At 51.2% G+C, this 20624-nt stretch overlaps 1 protein-coding gene across 1 annotated transcript; it reads right to left on the reverse strand.

The window, feature by feature from the left end:
• Nucleotides 1–9303: 9303 nt before the first annotated feature.
• LOC149342816 (protein ABHD1-like) lies at nucleotides 9304–19855 on the reverse strand. The gene is made up of 5 exons (XM_089542240.1): nucleotides 19620–19855; nucleotides 16631–16909; nucleotides 15355–15621; nucleotides 14059–14181; nucleotides 9304–10494 (listed from the first exon to the last, which is right to left on the reverse strand). The coding sequence occupies exons 1-5, from the start codon at nucleotides 19836–19838 to the stop codon at nucleotides 10030–10032; spliced, it is 1353 nt and encodes a 450-aa protein (XP_089398366.1). The 5' UTR covers nucleotides 19839–19855; the 3' UTR covers nucleotides 9304–10029.
• Nucleotides 19856–20624: the final 769 nt, after the last annotated feature.

Below are 20624 nucleotides of genomic sequence, written 5' to 3' on the forward strand. Positions count from 1 at the left end.
AGAGAACCGCTGATGTTATCCTGGCGGGTCTTCTGGGGAAGCTGTGCTTCGTGTATATGGATGACATAATCATATACAGTGACAGTTTTGAGAAACACTTGCGCGATATTGAGCAGGTTTTGGTACGACTAAGAGGAGCTGGTCTCAAGCTGAAGCCTTCTAAGTGCCAATTCCTCAAAAACGAGGTGAAATACCTCGGGCACGTTGTTTCAGCTGACGGCGTGCGACCGGACCCTGAGAAACTAAGGTGTGTCTCGGATTTTCCATCCCCGACTAGTGTCCGCCAGGTCCGGCAGTTTCTCGGCCTGATCGGTTACTACCGAAGGCACATAGAGGAGTTCGCCAAGCTCGCTAAGCCGCTCACTGCCTTAACAGCCAAAAAATGTCGCCTTTCGCTGGTGCAAAAACGAGGAGGATGCTTTTGGGGCCCTGAAGAGGAAGCTAATGAGTGCACCGCTGTTGCGCCACCCGGATTTTAATTTGCCCTTCGTTTTGGCCACAGATGCGTCAAAGTTCGCAGTTGGTGCTGTGTTATCTCAGGTTATCGAGGGCAAAGAACATCCCGTGGCTTTTGCTAGCCGACAGCTGAGCCCCACAGAGCAGAAGTACGGAGCTACAGAAAGGGAGTGCCTCGCCGTTGTCTGGGCAGTAAAGCACTTCAGATGCTACCTTTACGGCCGCCAATTCAAGCTAGTCACAGACTGCCATCCTCTGAAATGGGTGATGAGTGTCAGGGACCCTAGCTCGCGACTCGCTAGATGGAATCTACAGCTGCAGGAATACTGCTTTGAGGTGGAGCACAAGTCAGGAAAGACACATCTGAATGCTGATGCGCTCAGCCGTACAGCTGCCGTGTCAGCTATAGATGAGTTTGTCCCCGTAGTCGACCCCGCCGAATTACGCACAGAGCAGTGCAAAGATCCTGACTTGAAGCGAATAATCGAAAGCTTAGAGGGCGCACCATCTCACCCCGAACAGCTAGGTTATTTCATTGGCAAAGACGGCACCCTGTGTCGGCGCACGAGGCCAACCAGGAAAGGGAGACCAGAGAAAACCGCTTGGGAGAGAGTCGTCATACCTCGGTCGTGGACAGAAAGGGTTCTTCGCGCGTTCCACGATGCGCCGTGCGCCGGTCATTTTGGCGTAGCGAAGACACGCAGGCGCGTCGAGCGTTTGTACTTTTGGAGTGGCATGCGACAGGATGTTAGAGACTACTGTGCGAAGTGTCATTCCTGTCTGGAAAGAAAAACACCCAAGGGACGCAGGCCAGCACCAATTCAGCCGTTCCCTGAGGTTTCGGCTCCTTTCGAGCGGACAGGTATGGATATAATGGGCCCATTGCCCACGACCACTTCTGGAAACAGGTACATTTTAGTATTTGTCGATCACCTTTCAAAATACGCGGAAGCGGTAGCACTCCCAGATCAGAAAGCAGACACGGTTGCAAGAGCATTTGTCGAACAGATCGTGCTCCGACATGGATCTCCGAGGCAACTCTTGACAGATCGGGGAACAAACTTCGTGTCGCAGCTAATGAGGAGAGTTTGCGAGCTGCTTAAGATCACTAAGAAGCAGACAACACCGTACCATCCGGCTTGCAACGGCGCGGTGGAGCGACTGAACCAAACCGTGGCCGGGTTCCTGTCGCATTTTGTTTCGCGCGACCAGCGGGACTGGGACTTGTGGCTCCCGTATGCAATGTTTGCCTACAATTCCGCAGCACACGAGAGCACGGGCGAATCGCCATTCTTTCTTCTCTACGGCCGAGACCCGGACCAGCCTAGTGAAGTGCCAGAGGGCCCCCGTCGTGTCCCATACGCTTCACTGGACGACTATAAGGTTGAGCTAGAATCGCGCTTGCAAGTGGCGAGGGACATCGCAAAGGAGGCCTTAAAGAAAGCGGCGAAGCGCAGGAAGGAGGTGCACGATCGCGGTGCTAGAGACGCGCCGTTTGATGTGGGGGACAGCGTGTACATCGAAAACTGCCAAAGACAGATTGGGTTGGCTCGTAAGTTCCAGACGAGGTGGAGAGGACCGTGCGAGGTAGTCGAGAAGCTTTCTCCGGTAAACTTCAGGGTCCGAGACGTGAACCGCCGCTTGATAAGGATACACGCAAATCGCCTCAAGTCGGCACCGGTTCAGTATTCACGAAATGAGGAGGGGGAAAGCGCAGATTTTGATGGGGACCGAAGTGAAGCGGAGCGCGCAGATTGTTCGCAAGAAACGCCCTCTCCTGCATTTGTTCGGCAAGCGCCAGAGGTTACGGCAGGAATGCCACCTGATTTACTTCATGCATTGCTGGAGGAAGGAGCGCGCGAGGTTGCCGCGCAGATAACGCCAAGAGAGGCTCCTGCCACGAGCCCTCGCGAGTCTCAAAGCAGACAAGGGGTCACAGAATTACTTGGTACGGCTCATGAACGCCGATATCCGCTTCGAAATCGGAAAGCTAAGTCGGACTAATGGCGTAAACAGAGCGGAGTTGGGGACTGGTTAAGACTGTGTAATGCTGCAGCTCATAACATTGCTATGTGCTTATGTGTTAAAATATCGGAGTTGCTAGTTAAACCTTTCTGCCATTAAGTGACACTTTTACAGGATGCAGAACATGCCCGACTTCCTTTCGTTATCTATTTTTTTTTTGTCTGTGCCGTGATTGTGCTGGAAGTGGGAGCTCCTTTGTAACTGGTAAATTTATTTCGTCCAGTTTGGACTAGCAAGGAGAGGCTTGGGTGCTGAGTTTCATGTTTGTCTGTGAAAGAAGATCAGTGCTGCCCCTGGAGACGCCAGTTATGACAGCTGCGGCATATGGTGCAGTGCAGTGGTGTTGTGTGCAGCGAAAAGTGTTTTGTCGGACGGAATGTGCGAGGCGATTCAGAAAAAGAAGGGGAGCTGCCTGGACTCAAATGTTCGGAGAACATTCTTCTGGAGGGTGAGCGAGTGTGACGTTCCGTGCGTGAAATACCAGGGCCCATACCTGAGAACATTCTTCTGGAGGGTGAGCGAGTGTGACGTTCCGTGCGTGGGATGCCAGGGCCCATGCCTTCGGCGGAATTTTCTTTGTGCTCAACCGTCCTGCTCCCTTGTCTCCCCTTTGAACGGTCCGCGTTCGGCGGCGCCGCCTAGACGGAGCCCCCAGCGGCGGCGGGCCACTGGAGGGGTGCAATGGTGCAAAGGCGCCGGCCGGAGGGAAAGCCAGCCCAATTAGGCATGCCTGGCCGTACAAGGACAAGAGAAGAAAGCTGCCGGCGGGAGACAGGCGACATTCCAACGACGGATGTCGGGGATGCCGCAGGGCGCCGCCGTGGAAGGGAGGAAGAAAAAAAAAAAACATTCCAGTCGGGAGGACGGGAGATCGGGCGTGGCCGGCGGAGCAGATATAGCTGGCGAGTGCGGACGAGGGGCACGCAGAGAGGACGAGATCGTTCACGAAAAAGGGTCCTTCAGCGCCGAAGCCGGACGGCGCGCAGCTTCTGCCAGCCACCGACGGATCGCAACTCCGGAGACCATCCATCGCCCCCATGACGGCGTCGCCACGTAAGCTCGGACACCCCAGCCTCTGATGTACCATGTATAATTATTGATTACATCATTTTGTTTAAACTGAGCCATTCGGTGTCTTCTTGCCTCTCCGTCCCGTGTGGACCTGCGCATTATGTGGGGTCGTCACACAGTCATGCTGTCGTATCTCGAATCTAGAAAGCATCCTTTCTGGTAGCATGGCTGTTTTGTATTTTCTTGTGCGGACGTGAAGTACGCGCCGAGTCTGCCGGCCGGTAGGTCAGCCTGGATACCGTCTGCCGATGTCATAAAAGCGAGCTAAAGAGTGTTCTTGACGTAAATAATAAACCATGGGACAAGAAATGTGAAAAAAGTGTCATTTTTGAGGATCGCTGACCAATACTGAGCTGCTATAGTAGAGGTAACAACTGTGATATGAGCAAATTTCTCACAACCGCGCCTAGCAGCTGCCGCTGGCGCGACGTTGGGGTCCGGCTCGCCTGGCGCCCGCTAGCTCCGCTGCCGAAGGCGTCAAGGAGATTGACCATACTATTATTTTATTGTGAGATGATTCTGTTAACACTACAGCTATTTGTGAAAAGTAGGCCTTTTATTATAGCGCCGGCCGCTTGCTAAACAGGCTATAGGCCTAGCGACGACCACGGCAGCCAGGCAGCAGCAGAGCTCGTCGCCCGGAGCGCCCGCGAGCGGTGCCGTTGCCGAAAGCTCCCAACATCAGCAGACATGCTTTGTCGCTGCTCGAGTATAGCTGGCAGTTCTGATAACAAGGCGATCTTGTCTTTTCTTGTGATATTTGTACACCATCCCAAGCAGCGCTCAGGTACTGCTGCACTGCAGCGAAGTGTGACACCGGTTGTGGGCGCAGCTTGGGTAGAGCGGCGCAGCGATGCTTACTGGCATTTTGCAAAGTGTTTCGCATCCTCACGCGAACCCGCGAAGGCGATATTAGCGTGCGAACAAAAAAAAAGTCGATGTCCTCACTCATTGGAATCAGATCTGTCAGAATCCGAGCTGCTGGGACTAGACGTGCAGTTGTTTGTTTTCATGCGCTGGTCAGCACGTGTGTGGGAAAGCAGACGATGCAGCAGTAGGTGCGTCACAACTTTTGTGGGCCCACGTGACCAAGCGAAGCAGTTGATCTTCCCCCTCTGTGACGTCACTGTACAACTCGGCGTTCCGAAACCGAAACCGAAAATCGTTCACCTAAAAATGCTATAATAAATTATTCACTGTGAATATATGAATCTTTGAGTGTGTATCATGCTTCCTGGAGCCATAAGAAACGTTTGAAACTAAGAACGCGCGAACCACAAATTTGGTGTCTCCACACCAAATTTGTGGTTCGCGCGTTTGCTATGAACCCAGGGTTTGCTATGAACGTGAACAAACAATACTATCGCGTTCTTCAGACGCCGGCGTTCGGCACGAAGACTGGCGCAGACCGCCCGGCTCCAAGGAGTGCGCCCTATGTCATCATGACGCTGCCGCTTCCCGTCGTTGTTGCCGCGAGCGGCCCGCCGTTGACATCTAGCAGGCCGGACGCAGGCAACGAGCTGCAATCGGACGTTGCGACGCTGTTCGCAACGGCGCGCCGCAAACCGAGCGAGTGGCGGTTAGCAGCAAACGCGGCTCGCTGGTGCGTCGACTGCGCTCACGCGGTTGTGCCCCGCTCATCGTACGTCACTGTATTTTGGTATGACGTCACTAAAACTTTATTTTTCTACACCCCTTGTGACGTCGTGGTTGATGGCGCTAGCGATGGGTCTAGATCGTGAGAGTGATCATTTAGGTAATCTTTGGAACCGAATTAAAATATTTTTTAAACGTTTGTTGCGTCCAACACCTGGCTGTGAGTGCCCTTGCATACATAGGAATCCCATAGCAGGCTTTTTATAGCTGCAAAATTTGGTGTCTCCACCCCTTTAAGTAGAGAATGACCAGTTCTGCATATATGGGCGTTATCCACTAAATATATCACGTCGTATCCTTAAAGCGGAGCTTAAGTGCCCCCTCTAATTAAAATATGAACACCTGCTTTCGCACGTCTACTCGGTTTTACCAATTTTTAACACCATAAAAGGTGCGAAAAGGGTGTTCGCTTGTTCCAGGGCTATCACCCTTCGAGAAAGGAAGAGAAGAGGAAAGGCGGGCAGGTTAACCAGTAAGGTGTTCCGATTGGCTACCCTGAACTGGGGAAAAGGGAAGAGGTATATGAAAGAAGTGCGGTCTGAAGGTCACAGGCCGCTGCAACAACAAAACAACAGCAGTGGCCTGAGCACTGTGAGGTCAACCGAGTGCTGTAGTCTCAAGACAACACAGCACGCGTCCTTCATCGCCGAACACAGGGTATATTCACACAACGTAGTCGTTCCACCGTGAGGCAAGGCAACTCAGTGTGTTTGCCCTGCAACAGCGTTATACCTTTAAGGGTGTAAAAATGTTTAGTGTGTGAACCATGTATTTCTTGCACTTCTTTCTTAAAAAAAAAAAAAGTTGCTTCAGCGGGGGTTTCTTACGCAAAATTTCTCACATGGGAGGTGGGGGGAGCAAGACACCCCCTCCCTGAATTTCGTGTAGGGTAGCGCTGGCGGGGGGGGGGGGGGGGGGCAGAACGCTGTAGCCAACTTAATTATGTGACCGCTCTTTCGTTACTGGCGACGGGCACGGATGTTCAGACGCATGTTCCGGGATGCTGACGATTGCTCGACTTGCACCAGTAAAAAAAAAAAAATGGTAAATGGGTTTTGAGGAAAGGAAATGGAGCAGTATTTGTCTCACATATCTCGGCGGACACCTGAACCGCGCCGTAAGGGAAAAAAGAGAGAAAGAGGTGTCGTAGTGGAGGGAATAATTTCGACCACCTGGTGATCTTTGACGCGTACTGACACCGCACAGCAAACGGGGGCCTCTTCGTTTCGCCTCCATCGAAACGCGGCCACCGCGATCGGGTTCGAACTCGGGTACTCCGGCTCGGTAAACAAGCGCCTTACTACTGAGCCACCGCGGCGGGTGCACCAGTAAGGGCATATGAGGTCAATACCGACAGAGAACAGAGAAGTAACGCATTCCGTTTAGGAGTGGGTGTACGCTCCCAACAAGGAGCTGAGTAAAATAAAAAAAAGGAGGGCAATGCTAACGCTAAACAAGACAATGGTGCACCTAGGGGAAGGGCATGTATTTATTATGCATTGGGTAAGCGGAAGCAGAGACGGGAGCGCCACCTCGAAGGCTACGCGGAGCTCCGCAGAGCCGTTAAGTCTCTTTGGGATCCGGCCAGCGTCGCGAGCGGTTGCAGCCGCACGCTGTCGTCACCTTCCGCGGCAGGCGCAGGAGATCTGCCGCGCCTTGCTGCTGGACTTCTGGTTCTAGGCAGCGAAGTGAGCGCAGCAAATGCTCGGGGATGGCTTTGCCCCAAGAATGCGGCGCGCACGGGAAAACCCGGCCGCCATTGAAGGCGCGTACAAGTCGGAAACCCTTCTTACGTAGCCTTCTATTTCCAAGGAATGCCTCGTTCATGTTCTGTAGCTAGCCGGCCCGCTCTGTGTATTTATTGCAAGTGTAATAAATAGCATATGAGTGTTCCCGCTTTGTCGTCCCTCCCTTTGTTCCCTCGAGCACGAATCCCACCGCGGTTAGCGAGCGGGAACGAGTTCCACAACGTCGAATGAAACCGCAAACGGCACAAGTGCTCAACTAATGACATCATTCGGAACGAGTTTTTTTTTTTAACTTTTTTACTCCTTGAACTGGTTATGCTTAAAAAAATTGACTGGATTGCAGTCGCTCGCGCGCTCGAACCCGCTGTATGCCTTGACAGCGGTCAATAACGGAGCACTCATAAACGCAGTATCATTAAAACTGACACATGCTTTCACGAGCATTTGTATTTAACGCTGCCTGTTTGGAGGGCGAAAATTTTTTCACAAGAAACCACCGTGAAATTTATGCACAATAGGGGTTCAAGCGCTGCATGCATACAAGTTCTGCATCAAAACTTTTGACGTATGATTAGCGATTGAAAAGCCATAAAATAGCTAATGGTTAATGGATTTTTATTTTTGAAGCAACACCATGGGCTGCATAAGAATATGTCTCTAATGACAGCAATTAAACAACAGAAAATGCCTATTTGCCGAAGTCGAATAGCACTCCGTTGTAGTGCGATACTCCCTCATCTCGACTAATAAAGCAAAACTGAGAGCACAGCTAAGTTCTTTCGCACACACTGTGAAGCTCGTCTTGCAGGCGGAGGAGGAGGAGGTAGAAGAGGAAATGCAGGGAGGTTAACCGAAAGAATAATCGGTTTGCTACCCTACACGGGGGGAAGGGGGTGAGGGGATAAAAAAAATGAAAGAGAAAAAAGAGTAGCAGAAAATTGAAGTCACTATGAAAAGCCAGCGTTCGTTGAAGTCACAGCCTATCATGCAGGCCATAAGTTCGCAAGAAGCGGAGCAGTGCCTTGGAGGCCTTCACCGCCGACGATCGCCGCGGCCAGTGGCCGAGAATCTTCACTTCCGTCAGTGGGCGTGGATCTAGACGCTCCAGCGCACGGCTGAGACACTGCCTTTCGGCGCTGTAGGCAGGGCAGTCACGAATAATGTGGGTTATAGTCTCGCCATGCCCGCAGATGGCACATGCAGGGCTATCAGCCATACCGATTAAGAACGAGTAATGGGTGGTGAAAGCAATACCAAGCCAGAGGCGGCATGCACAGCAAAGTTTCTTCTCGTCGTGGTAGGCCTGATGGAAGCCGGAGCTTCAGATCTGGGTCCAAGGATTTTAAACGTGGATTGTAAAACTGGCCTGAATTCCACGCGGCAAGCGTGATGTCCCGCGCAAGTGCGCGAAGCCTGCCCGCTGCGTCTGATCTCGAAATGGGGATCGACACACAAAATCGTCGTCGTCGTGAGCAGTTCGCGCGACCTCATCCGCGCGGTGATTGCCTGTTATGCCGCTGTGCGCCGGTAGCCATTGGTATATAATGTCATGTCCTTTGTTGATGGCAGAGTGATGTAGTTGTCGAATTTCTGCGACCAGTTGTTCATGGGTTGGTAGTAGGGTAAAGCGCATTTTCAGAGTCTCGAGCGCGCTTGAAAACCGAAAGCACATGCGGGGTCTGCCGTGCGGACGCGCACAATGCGGGAGAATCACCCGCATCACATGCCGCAGATGTGAACGGTGCTACCGGGCAGAACCCTTATACCTGTAGTATAGATACCACACAGATGGACCGCTGCGCTCACCAGTCACAACTACACCTTTGAGACTAATATTCCCAGGTGGCACTGAAACATTACGACGACGTTACCTTTCTGCTTTGGTCATACGTTAACTCAGTATTCTTAATGACCTTTTTTCTAAATTTTTTGTTATATGTTACACACAAATGTGCGAATAACTTCACATGACTTAAAAATTTAAACGACATAAATGTAACAATTTTGAGAATGGCCAAGCAGCCCTGTACGAGCAGCAGGCCCGTGACGATACACAACTTATTGCAGGAACCAAGGACGACACGTGAGCTCCACTATGTGTAGCACAGCATGCAACTCGTAGACTCTCACTTCCGAACAGATACCATGCAGTCAACCTTATATATCCATTACTGAGGGATGTCCTATGAGTTATAGTGGCGAATGGTTAAGCAAAGTTTTTAAACAAAATAATGGCGCTGTGCATGCAATTTATGGCGGGTACAATCTATGAGGTTTATTTGCAGAGTGATTCTATTTGAAAAACATTTTTTGCAAGAACAGTGAAATTAGTTCTGGGGCCTAAGGCTTGAAATATATTTGTAATATTGTTTTATTGTTATGATTCAAACGTAGCAACATTTAGAAGGCTATATTAAAACTTTATTTGCAACTTTAAACTAATGTTTATGATACAACATATAACATTGTTCATGTTCAACATTATAACAACATTTAAATGTCAGCTGTAGAATATGTTGAATTTCAGTGCTAAACTAATGCTTTCCATACATGTAACCTTACTTAAACATTATTATAACATTATTCTAATGTTCGGTGCTACTTGGGTTAGGGCACTCGCATGCGTGATCCGAGATGAACTGGTTGGTTTTTATGCCAGTTGAAGCTGTCTGCGTAAGAGGGGTTCACCGGCGTAATCTTGTTGAGGCGACCGGAGAACTGCTACCATCGAATCGTGAGTACTGTATGTTACTGGCTGCGGAAAGAGCAGTTGTAATGAGTACAGGATTGCGAAAACAGCACAAAAAGAAATTAACTGGCATGGCATGAAAGAATGTCCAGCTTAAACGAGGAAACAGCGGTAGTATGGAGTGATGATGCGTCGTTCACGTATAGCAGAGACCGCAAGCGCACTGCCTTCTTTAGCCGTCAGCCGCCAATTTTCGATTTAATTCTCTATGGGCGCTACGTTTAGATCGACCCTGCTAATATGCATGGAGGTTGGACCCGCGCAATATACGGACAGAGGCTTATCCCCGCTGTCCGAAGCGTGTAAAAATACTGTTCGGCCGGTTCACACAGCCACTTCCTTCGTCACAATGTTTCGGCGCCGCGCAATTTCGCTGGTGGACGGCTCCGCTGTCTGCTCATCCTGCTGCCTCCCACCAACGGTCAGCGCACTGGAGCTGCGGTGCAGCCGCTGCTTCGCTTCGGCCAGCCTGCTGTTGCTGAGGGGCAGCGAGGTGGCGGAGGTCTTCTCGACGCCCACCAAGCCGCGCAGCGCCTTGGCACCGAGCGGACCCCTGGCGAGCGCCAGCAGCCCGCGCACGTATGCGGCCGCCATGCGCTCCGAGTAGAAGGGCAGCCGCGGCCAGAGGCAGCCGTCGACGAAGCCCAGGTGCCCTCCGCGCGGAGTCACCACTGCCGACAGCCAGGGCGACCGTTCGATCTCCGTCGCCGGCAGGGTGGCCAGGGAGCCAAAACAGTCGTCGGCGGCCACCAGGTAGAGGAGCGGACGCCGCACCGTCGACAGCTTGCCCTGTGTGCGTGCAATACACATGCGTCCGCGAACCGTGAGTCATCGGATTGATTAAAGCTGATCTAGGCACTTTAGGGATGATCAGCTTAATGCATCCTGCCTCCTGCCTCCGTCATATATACAGTTGTCTACGGGTGCTTGCTGCGAGTTTCCAGTGCATATACATGGTACTGTTGCGGGCTGTAACATGCATGGGAATCAAACACATGCAGGGTGCAAGTTTCCATGAATGTGCTACACTGTGCACTCAAAGCACATCATTGCAGATCTCGCGGGCACAGCCGCGAAAACTGTACTGTGTATGAGGCTAGGTAGGCAGCTGTAAACACAGGCTTTGGGCACGCCTAATGAGGTCCGATTCAGGTCCCCGTGCAGACTCCTTTTTGTCTTTGATCCACAGGCATGCGCTGGGGTCATCATTATAAAGGGAGACAAGTTTCACCGCAACGCCCCTAACCCCTCCCATCAAGGCCCCTACGGTCAAGAAGCAGCGTAAAAGTGAGGAATAAACAGGAATCGCATACTACAAAAAATAATATTCAGCAGCAGTTTTTAGATTCATATGTGTAACATCGGCGCTTATAGCACCTGTGTAACAACGAACTTCCGAAAGAATTTCCATTCTCTCTAGCCGCACAAAATATACGACACGTCCATCTTTTGTTAACTGCAAAATGAATCTGAAAAGATTTTCTGAGAGTGACCCGGCAAGTAAACAGTTCCTGGCACGCGATATTACGGGTCCTGTGCGCATCCCTGTGCACACGCCTATATTCGGATCCACTGACGGTGCTAAATGTGACCTCACAGTTCTCGGCTCCTTGCCTTCCCATCTTGGTGGACTCTCACTCACAACGTAGTGAGCCTCCTTTAATTTCGTGCTGACGACCGGCTGACGTCTCTCTTTCTCGGAACGTCGACCTAACAACGAGCGCTTTGAAAAAAAAAAAACTCCCGACTCCCGTTTCATCTCGTAATTAAGAAGCCTACTGTGCTGACGCTTAGACTTCGAAACCCATTACCCACTTTGTACACCCTGGATGATGAAGTGTCAGATACGCCTCACTCGCGTTGCTGAATACGCCGTTCAAGCCGCTAAATGTGATCAGCGACTGGTTGGTCGGTTCTGCGGTATTGTTCAGTACACTGTGATCGTAGACTGCAACGCATCGTTCTCAGCGTCTGTCTGGAACCTGTGAGGTGAGGTTTGTTATATATCATTTAGCCAGTGTTAAGAGTGGACAACGTGGTCCTGAGAGCCGGGTGTGTCTCATCGCAAAGCAAGGGATATGACGAGGCCTGGCGCCGGCGGCAGAAGCATAGACGACGACGGCCGGGGCTGTTGCACTCCAAATCACCGATCCTCCGAACCGATCGAAGGAGGCCGTCTCCCACGGGCCTGGGTGAAATTACTGTCAAACGAGTGTCGTCGTTAGGCAAAGATGCGGCGAGAACTTGGCACAGCAGCAGCACGGCGGAAGCAGCGGTATACGTTGGCCGAGTCGGCCTTCGGGTCACCGGACTGGATGGTGCTACGCAAGGTCACGCTGAGCGAGGCTGCTAATTGAAAGACGCTGTGTCAAAGGGGTCTCGTGCTTCGGCCATCCGGCGGGGGAGTTCGAGAAGGTTCAACCACCTGCGAGGAGACTGCGGGATTCTGCTTTCCCACGGAGGCAACGTACAGAAAACTTGCAGCAGTGGTCAAGGTGACGCATCTGTGTTTGATGACTGTCTTCCACTTCTCATCCCCCGAGCTGTGAGAGAGCGAGAGAGCTTCAGCACCGCCCCGTGCCGTGGGTGGTACCGCCAGCGTCATCAATGGCCCATCCGATTGGACAACGTTATTCGAACCAAGTTCCCCAGTCAGGGATCTAGGGAACGCGAACCGTATTTAACGGGATGTTGTTGTGTGATCGGAGCTTTTCGCATTGCATTGCATTGGCATTCGATTCGATTCTCATCTGTAAATATGTAGAATGAACCCTTCTGTACAGTTTCCTCGATAACGCAGTCCGACATCGTCATTCGGAGCCGGTACCTGCGAGGCTAAACGAGTTAGTCATCTCCAGGACCCCTCCGTCTTCAACTCTGGTTCCAGCGGTGGGATAGAAGCCCCATCTTTAACACTGGTTCCAGCGGTGGGCTTGTGGCCCGTTCTTAACATCAGCCTTGAGGCCGCAGCCTTTTGAATCACTTTATTTGCGCACACTTGCAGCTCCGGTCTTGAATGTCGACTCTATCGGGAGAACATGCTGTGGTTCGTCGACGACTACGACGCGCTAATTGATCAGCGTTGGAGTGGAGTGCATGCAATAGAAAGACGTCAGTGTTGGTGTCTGGGCATTGATCTGCAGCTGTAGTTTTTTGGTAGCCTATTTACAAATTATGGCCAATTAATGCTGCACGTGACCGCAGCGCCACCTCGGGGTGCGACGTGGACACACACGACGCATGTCCTTGGCATCCTCGGTATTATTCTGCCGGACGATATGATAAACTGTATGGTGGTCTGGCAACAGCGTGCCCGCAGCTTCCGGTCGCCATCTTGGTTCGGTCGATCTGGTCTATACAGTCTTAGGATCTGCTCAGTCGTTTGCTACGCGTGCTTTCTTGATAACGGTGAGTTTCCCATGAATCTGGCTCGCAGAATTTCAAAGGTCAAGTTTCGGCCGCGGCGCTGCTTGTATCGCTCATATTTTACAACATCGTTTCTTCTTGGTGAATAAAGATGAACCTAATATATGCGTTGCCTTCCGACTCTAAGCTAATGAGTAGATGCGTCATTAGAAAGGTATAAGCGAATAATCGCTTTCGCTCGTATATTCTGCGAAGTCACGGATCTTCATGTCTTTTCCGCTATAAATTGTCTGTTCCGAGCTTTACCTTTTCCTTTTCTTGTAAAGCCAGGATGAAAAACAAAGGGATATATGCAATACTTAATCAAAGTGCAGCTGTGTTCTTTCTGCATGACCTGTACTTGAGACAACAAAGCTCTTGCGATGAGGTTCCTTCTCATCCAATATTGCGTATCCTCGTAGGCTACTAACCTCTTCCATAATCATAACACAAGACGGGAGGTATCCCTTTGTTGCTATAACAGTCTTTAACACCCCGCTCGCTTTTGACTTGCGACGGGTGGATAGAGCCAACATGAACATCTTTGAAAAGTTATTCGGTACTGTGACGCGTCCAGACAGGCCGTATAGTAGCGCTCACAAGCGCAGGCCGTAGAGGAACGAGGAGACCACGGTTGCTATGAGACACGGCGCCGGCCTGTGCCGTAATAGGAGGGGAGACGATCCCGCAGACGGAATTCAAGCAAGCATAAGAATTCCACTGGAGCGATAGGACAAATGCTAAATTCTGCTAGTTGAGTTTCCCAGTTCCTGCCGCTGTATTTTTCAAAATTAAAAAGGAAAATCCTTCGGCACACCATCACTCAATCATAAGGCGCCAAACAATAGCCAAGGAATTTTGAAGGAGGCTTCCGTTAATGGCCGACATGCGATAACTCCGCAGGAAGCAAATCCGGCTAGTAGTGCAGGTGCAATGGTGCAGTCTCACCGTGAGGCTGGCAACCATGTAGAACTCCATAGCATTCTGGAACCCGAACACTGGTGCCGTGTAATAGTTGTCGAAGTCGTACAAGGTGCGGCTTTGAAGCAGCCGTTCAATGTCGATCACACCCTGCATGCACACATAGGTTTATACCAACTGATTCACTTGCGCAACACTCTAACCATACACTTGTTACAAAGAGCGGAATAAAAGTAAATTGTTCAACTTTCCAAGCGTCTTAACCAAGCTTATTTTATTTATACAGCGCAAATTATGTGAGAAAACGTGAAAATAACAGATTTTTCCTTCTTTTTCTCCTTATCTGCTTTGTTAATAACTGTAAAGCTTCACACCAGAATAAAACGCCTTTTTTTCATTACAGATAAAATTCTGTGTTATCTCACGTTTCTAAGGGAGTGCATGATTTCGTATTTGTTCAAGACGTTCTCAGGAAAGACATAGGGGCCTGGCTTTTTCCCAGAGGTGCGATGGTGCGATTGAAAATGACTCGCTGGACACATAAGTTGAGTTCTTGCGACTATGCTCGGTACGACTGCCGATTCTGTATCCATAAGTCGTGCAGCAAGTGGACGCTGCCGACCTCGCTTGATTTAACACACTGCTGTGCTGACAACGGATGGACGCAGCGTCACTGTGTCCGTTTATTTAATATTAACCTTGGTTCGAACCGCGTCACGCACATCGCAGATGCCGCAGAAAACCAGTTCTTGCGGCGAAAAACGGCGCGTACACGAGACGGGCGGGGACTGGACGCTGCCTATGCGTCGGTTCTTGCTGCTGCCGCGCCACGGAGATTTGCAACCTGTGAAACTACTTCTACATACAGAATTTTCTTTTCCGCAAGTTCATGGGTGCGATCGCGGCCACGGCGTTTCAACGCAGGCAAAAAATTCACGCGGACACCTAATTCCATGAAGGGTTCAAATGTGAAAGCATTATCAGCTGTTGACGTCGCTACCGGAAGCGACGTTATTTCCGGTCTGGTGATGCCTTTTACTTCCATCCAATGGGAATGTTGCGGTATGATGTCATCAGTTTTGCTCCAGCCAATCAACCAATGAGAAGTTTACGGTCTGGTGACGTCATTGCCCTCCAGCCAATCAGCGAATTTGGCTTCCGACGACACATTTTCTGTCCAGTGAGGTTCTAATGCTATCGCATTAAAACGCAAAACCGCGCGTGTGCTGAGTGCATGTCGAAATCAACCCGAAGCCCTCCGCCACGATGTGTCCCATATATCTGTGACCGTATCTTAAGAACAAATCAAATCAGGTCACGCACGCTGGCGCCGAAGACGGCGGCGTTCTTCTTGACGAGGTCCAGGAGCCAGTGGGCGAGGTACACGTTGACGAGGAAGCTGGAGGAGCAGCTCATGAGGTTGTCGTAGCTGGTGAGCAGGTGGAAGGGCGCCGATATGGAAAGGCCGGCGTCGATCTGCGCCGCGTCCCCGGTCTGGAGCAGGTAGTGGCTGAGCAGCATGCCGCCCATCGAGTAGCCCACGGCCAGCACAGCGCTGCCCGGGTATCGCTCGCGCACCGCTGCCAGCACCTGCATGGCCACGTTGTATACTATATACATTTGTGGGCTCGTATATACGGTTCGTGCTCCTCTATAGCTTGGAAACAGTCTTGGCCAGAACAGCAGTAACAAATTCGAACCCCTATTTCATGAATGATAGCAGATAGACTGTACATGTGGGGTTCAACGTCCGGAGGACTCAGTGTTAATTACGCCCAATTGAGGTGCTTGAACGTGCACTCACACTGCACAGAGCAGCGCCACGCATGCCAGTAGCTTGAGTACATGTAATGTAGGTGGAAGCGTGGGAAAGTGTCAGGAGGCTTCGCTGGCTCAGGGCACTTTTTCTGACTGCATTCCTGAGGAGTTTTGGATGCTGTTTGGACTGAAACAAACAGTTGCAACGCAGAAACCAGAAACCTCAATGTACTACGTGTTTAGTGTTAAGGATGGTTAATTGAAACAGGAAAACAAAGCACCGTGTTGCTGCGCGTAAAAACAGAAATTTCAGGAACGAACATGGAGTTTATGTTTAATTAAACCGCGTGAGTTTCATTCTAACATCAGAAAGTCAATTGAGTAGCACACGTCGTTGGGCTGTAGTTGATGCATTGCATTAGGAAAATAAACCAGCCAAGATAAGCACACAGGACGTACATAGTTCTCCTGTGTGTGTCTTTTGGCTGGTTTATGTTCCTAATAAAATCAGAAGGACAATGACCCTGGAACGTCTGCTCGCTATTCCGCCGAATAGCAGACGTGATCCTATCCCCGTAGCATCCGTGCATACCAGTGCAAGCCTTGCAATAAAAATTTTACAGGGACACCTAATTTCATTATTTGATGGCAATACGATATCATCAGCTGCTCCTGATGCCTTAAATAACGTTCCTTCCGGTCTCGACACATCACTTGCCATCTGGTGACGTCACTTCCCTCCAGCCAATGGGCGAATTTTATGACCTACGAAGCATTCTGAGCCCATGGGACTTCTATCCCATTGAAAGGGACATGCAGATCCGGTCTTGTGCGCCTGTACCTCGGCGAGGTCGTCGGTGCTGAGCGCGGAGACGAGTCTGTGGTTGTTGAGGGGCAGTCCGCCCTGTCCGCGGTTGTTGAGCACCACGCAGGGGCAGTTCATCTTGGCCACCAGGGGCACCAGTGTGCGCAGGTAGTACACCTGGCTGTCGCTCGTTAGGCCCGTCAGGAAGAGCACCACCGGCGGCTGGCACTGCTCGTTGAGCCAGTCGAGCGCCACCACGCCGCCGTCCGAGAGCGTCAGCAGCTGACGCCGCAGCGGCAGCAGCGGAAGAAAGTTCTGCGTGGACATCCGCGCGCATGCTTCATCGCGCGCGAGAGCTCCAAGTCGGGCTTCGGCGAGAGGACCGGAAATCGGGAATGCTTCGGATTGAGCTAGCAGGTACTTCGCACACACGGTGGGATGAACAGTGTTGTTCAGTGTTCGTCAATAATTTTGGTCTCTGACGACACTTGGAATAAGAAATTAGCCGACGCCTAGACAATGCCGCTTCCGACAGCCCAAGGAGCCCGTCGAGGCGTTTGCTGTCACGTCCAGTTTGGTGACGTCACACGGACATGACATGCTTGTGATGACCACGCATCACGTGTCATGCTTAGTCAAACACCTAACCTTCATATACACCGATCATGTGTGATCACGTGACCTGACACGTGGCATCGAACCAGGTCTGACGACGGACGCCGTCAAACGAGCCGACGAGCTCCTTATGCTTGCGCATAAAGTCCGGATATCAGCTGCACCCATATGCTGACAGACAGACAGACAGACAGACAGACAGACAGACAGACAGACAGACAGACAGACAGACAGACAGACAGACAGACAGACAGACAGACAGAGACAGACAGACAGACAGACAGACAGACAGACAGACAGACAGACAGACGGACGGACGGACGGACGGACGGACGGACGGACGGACAGACAGACAGACAGACAGACAGACAGACAGACAGACAGACAGACAGACAGACAGACAGACAGACAGACAGACAGACAGACGGACGGACGGACGGACGGACGGACGGACGGACGGACGGACGGACGGACAGACAGACAGACAGACAGACAGACAGACAGACAGACAGACAGACAGACAGACAGACAGACAGACAGACAGACAGACAGACAGACAGACGGACGGACGGACGGACGGACGGACGGACGGACAGACAGACAGACAGACAGACAGACAGACAGACAGACAGACAGACAGACAGACAGACAGACAGACAGACAGACGGACGGACGGACGGACGGACGGACGGACGGGCGGGCGGGCGGACGGACGGACGGACGGACGGACGGACCGACAGACAGACAGACAGACAGACGACAATTAGCAGCTGCTCCTTTGTATTGGGGCGTTGACCATTGTCAGATAATAAAGTATGGCTCCTAACGTGCGTTCTTCGAAGCTGGGGAAAGCGTCCCCAAGGGTCTGCGCAGTCAGCTGTTTGTGGCACCCTATGGCTATAAGCAGTCCTTCCGAATGCTGCGATGGCGTGACGGCCAGCTGACCTGCCAATGAGTTTTGGATCAGTTGGGGTGCCGGATTTTCATGCGTGTAATCTATGGAGGAGGAGGTTTTGATGGAAGGAAAAACATGGCAACGTCTAACTACGGATGGACACGTGAACCGTGCATTGAGGGAATTGACGAAGCGGTGCCGCGGCAAGCAGTGCAATGATGAAGGGGCTGCAGCTATGTACGAGTGCTCGGACGACGAAGCTGCTCTGTTCGCGTCATCGCCGGTTCGAATCCCGCTCGGGGCTACATTATGGTGAAGCTTTGCCAGCTGAATATTAACCGGACGGAAAGTTTTGCAACGTGTCGAATAGTTCTGCTTAATGTTCGTCTTAAGGCTCGCATGGTTTCCAGGCGATATTCGCCTTAGTTTGACGAAGATGGGTGCTGAAAGCACTGAAGGCTTAAAACTGCGGGAGCGACGTCAATGTAAGGTGGCCTTCGCCTCATTACGTTTATTGCGGTAAAGTACAATTCCAAGGGGCTACGAAACAATGTGACGCGGATGGCTTTCAGTTAATTAAAGCCTGCCGCGAAAGTGATTAAGTAATGCCTGTTACACATTATTGTTACGCTGTGGAGGGAGGATTTAAGGAAAAACTGACACGGTGCAGGAATTATTCATACGATTTTTTTTCTCTTTTTGCTTAGACATCGTAAAGGGAGAATTAGCAGCGAATGTCGCGCAGAAAATGTTTCACATTAAAGGCGATGTGCCTCGCCATGCAGACCAAGTTCGGTACCTCGCCATGCAGACACCATCGAGTTTACTCAAAATTCTACGTTTTTTCAGGTCCCTGGCGTTCAGCTGGTTATCGATCATTACGTCGCAAGTAGGTAGGTAGGTAAAGTTTGATTAAAATCAGCGGAATGTTCCTTGAGGCTTGTGGGTGGGGTCGTCATTCCAGGGCTTCACTGGCTTGTGCTCTCAGACGGACCAGTTTTACGAGGGCTCTTTCGTCCTCGATACGATCCCTGGTTAGCATCGCCTCTCACTGCTCAAATGACGCGTACTGCGTATGTGAGTGGTTCGGTTTCGCCCTGCATACCTACTAAATGTGGAATAGCGTTGGGCAGGCCTGGTACCATGGGCAAGTGTTAGGGTATAGTGAAGGGTGTATGAGGTGAAGTTTGCGGAGATGAGGGAAAGTGTAAATGAGCATTCTTCAGAGGCTCCAGCCAGCTCATAGCCGATAATTCGTCGCTGGCGCCTTAGTGACTTCGGAGCCCATGTTGTCACAACTCGCGTTTACCTCATTGAGATTTATGGGTCACGTGACAGTAATTCACAAGACCCAAATACTCACTTAAAAGCCATTATTTCACCGATGACAACCGGTGATGTGATTTCACTATGCGATGACGTCATTTAGTGCGCACGACGGCTACAAGATCTCGAAGGGGAGGCCTGGCCGTGCTAACAGCTGCCGCTGTATAGTGCGTCTGACAAGTTGCCCACCTGTAAGACGAGGCTGACTAGGCACTGCAGGTTTGACCCGATGCACCAGATGGGCGGCCAAAAGCGCTGCTCGACCATGGGTCCGCAGTTAAGGTGCAGGAAGGTGCGCATGTTGGCGGAGCTGCAGATGAGCCGCGGCTTGCGCACCACGTGCACCAGGTAGTAGAGCAGGTAGAGCGCGAACGCCACTGCGCACGCCAGCTGCAGCGTCGACAGCATGGCCAATTTTGCTCCCGTCGGACCGAATTTTGGGGACGCCGGCGGCGAGGCTCGGCCCCGGCGGCTGTCGATCTCTTCTCGAATAGCGATGGAGGCACGTGACTAATGATGATGATGACGATGATGATAGCAGCATGGTTTCCCCCGCACTTCTTCTTCCTCCTCTTCGCCGACACACGCTTGACGTTGCAATGTACGGTGCATAAGAGAAAGCTGTAAGACCCCGTATATATGTTACCGTACAAATGAATTTGACAGCGACAGCTTTCCCTATTTCTCGTTCCCGGCCAAGTTTTTTGGAACAAAGACACCGGGAAAAGAAATGTAGTCACAGCTAGTATGATGATGATGATGATGATGAATATTTATGGCGCAAGGTATATTCATCTAAGCAAGGCGGGGTCAAAACCCATTATCCAAGAATTTAACGCCAGATGTGCCGAGCAGCAGACCAGGGGAAGCTCGTACCCATTGTATCACCGGTGAATACCCGGCGACACTGGGGATCGAACTCCGCACTTCCCGCATACGAGATGGACGCTCAAAACATTAGGCTACCTCTGTGGTTCACAGTCAATATGAGGATGAACGGTTCCATTTTATTAGACAACCAAGATAATAGGCCTTTCCTGCTGTAATGGTTACTAAATTGCCCTGCAATAAAACTGACAGTGCAGGATAGATGATGACGATGAAAACATTTTAATTACAACTAAAATTGATGGTCGTCCTCCTATTCCCGGTGTCCATTGGATCTTGCAGCCGCTCTTCTCCATCCTGTCAGCT

Source organism: Amblyomma mixtum, chromosome 5 (genome assembly GCF_055824585.1).
Source record: "Amblyomma mixtum isolate Tamu chromosome 5, ASM5582458v1, whole genome shotgun sequence".
Classification (NCBI taxonomy): Eukaryota; Metazoa; Arthropoda; class Arachnida; order Ixodida; family Ixodidae; genus Amblyomma; species Amblyomma mixtum.

Bases quoted from the DNA above. Each gene is read 5' to 3' on its own strand.
- LOC149342816 (XM_089542240.1), bottom strand. From the start codon at position 19,838: ATGCTGTCGACGCTGCAGCTGGCGTGCGCAGTGGCGTTCGCGCTCTAC. The intron at 15,622-16,630 runs GTACAGGCGCAC...GTGGCCATGCAG, and splicing joins GCACCGACGACCTCGCCGAG to GTGCTGGCAGCGGTGCGCGA. The intron at 14,182-15,354 runs GTGCGTGACCTG...GTGTGCATGCAG, and splicing joins CCGCCGTCTTCGGCGCCAGC to GGTGTGATCGACATTGAACG.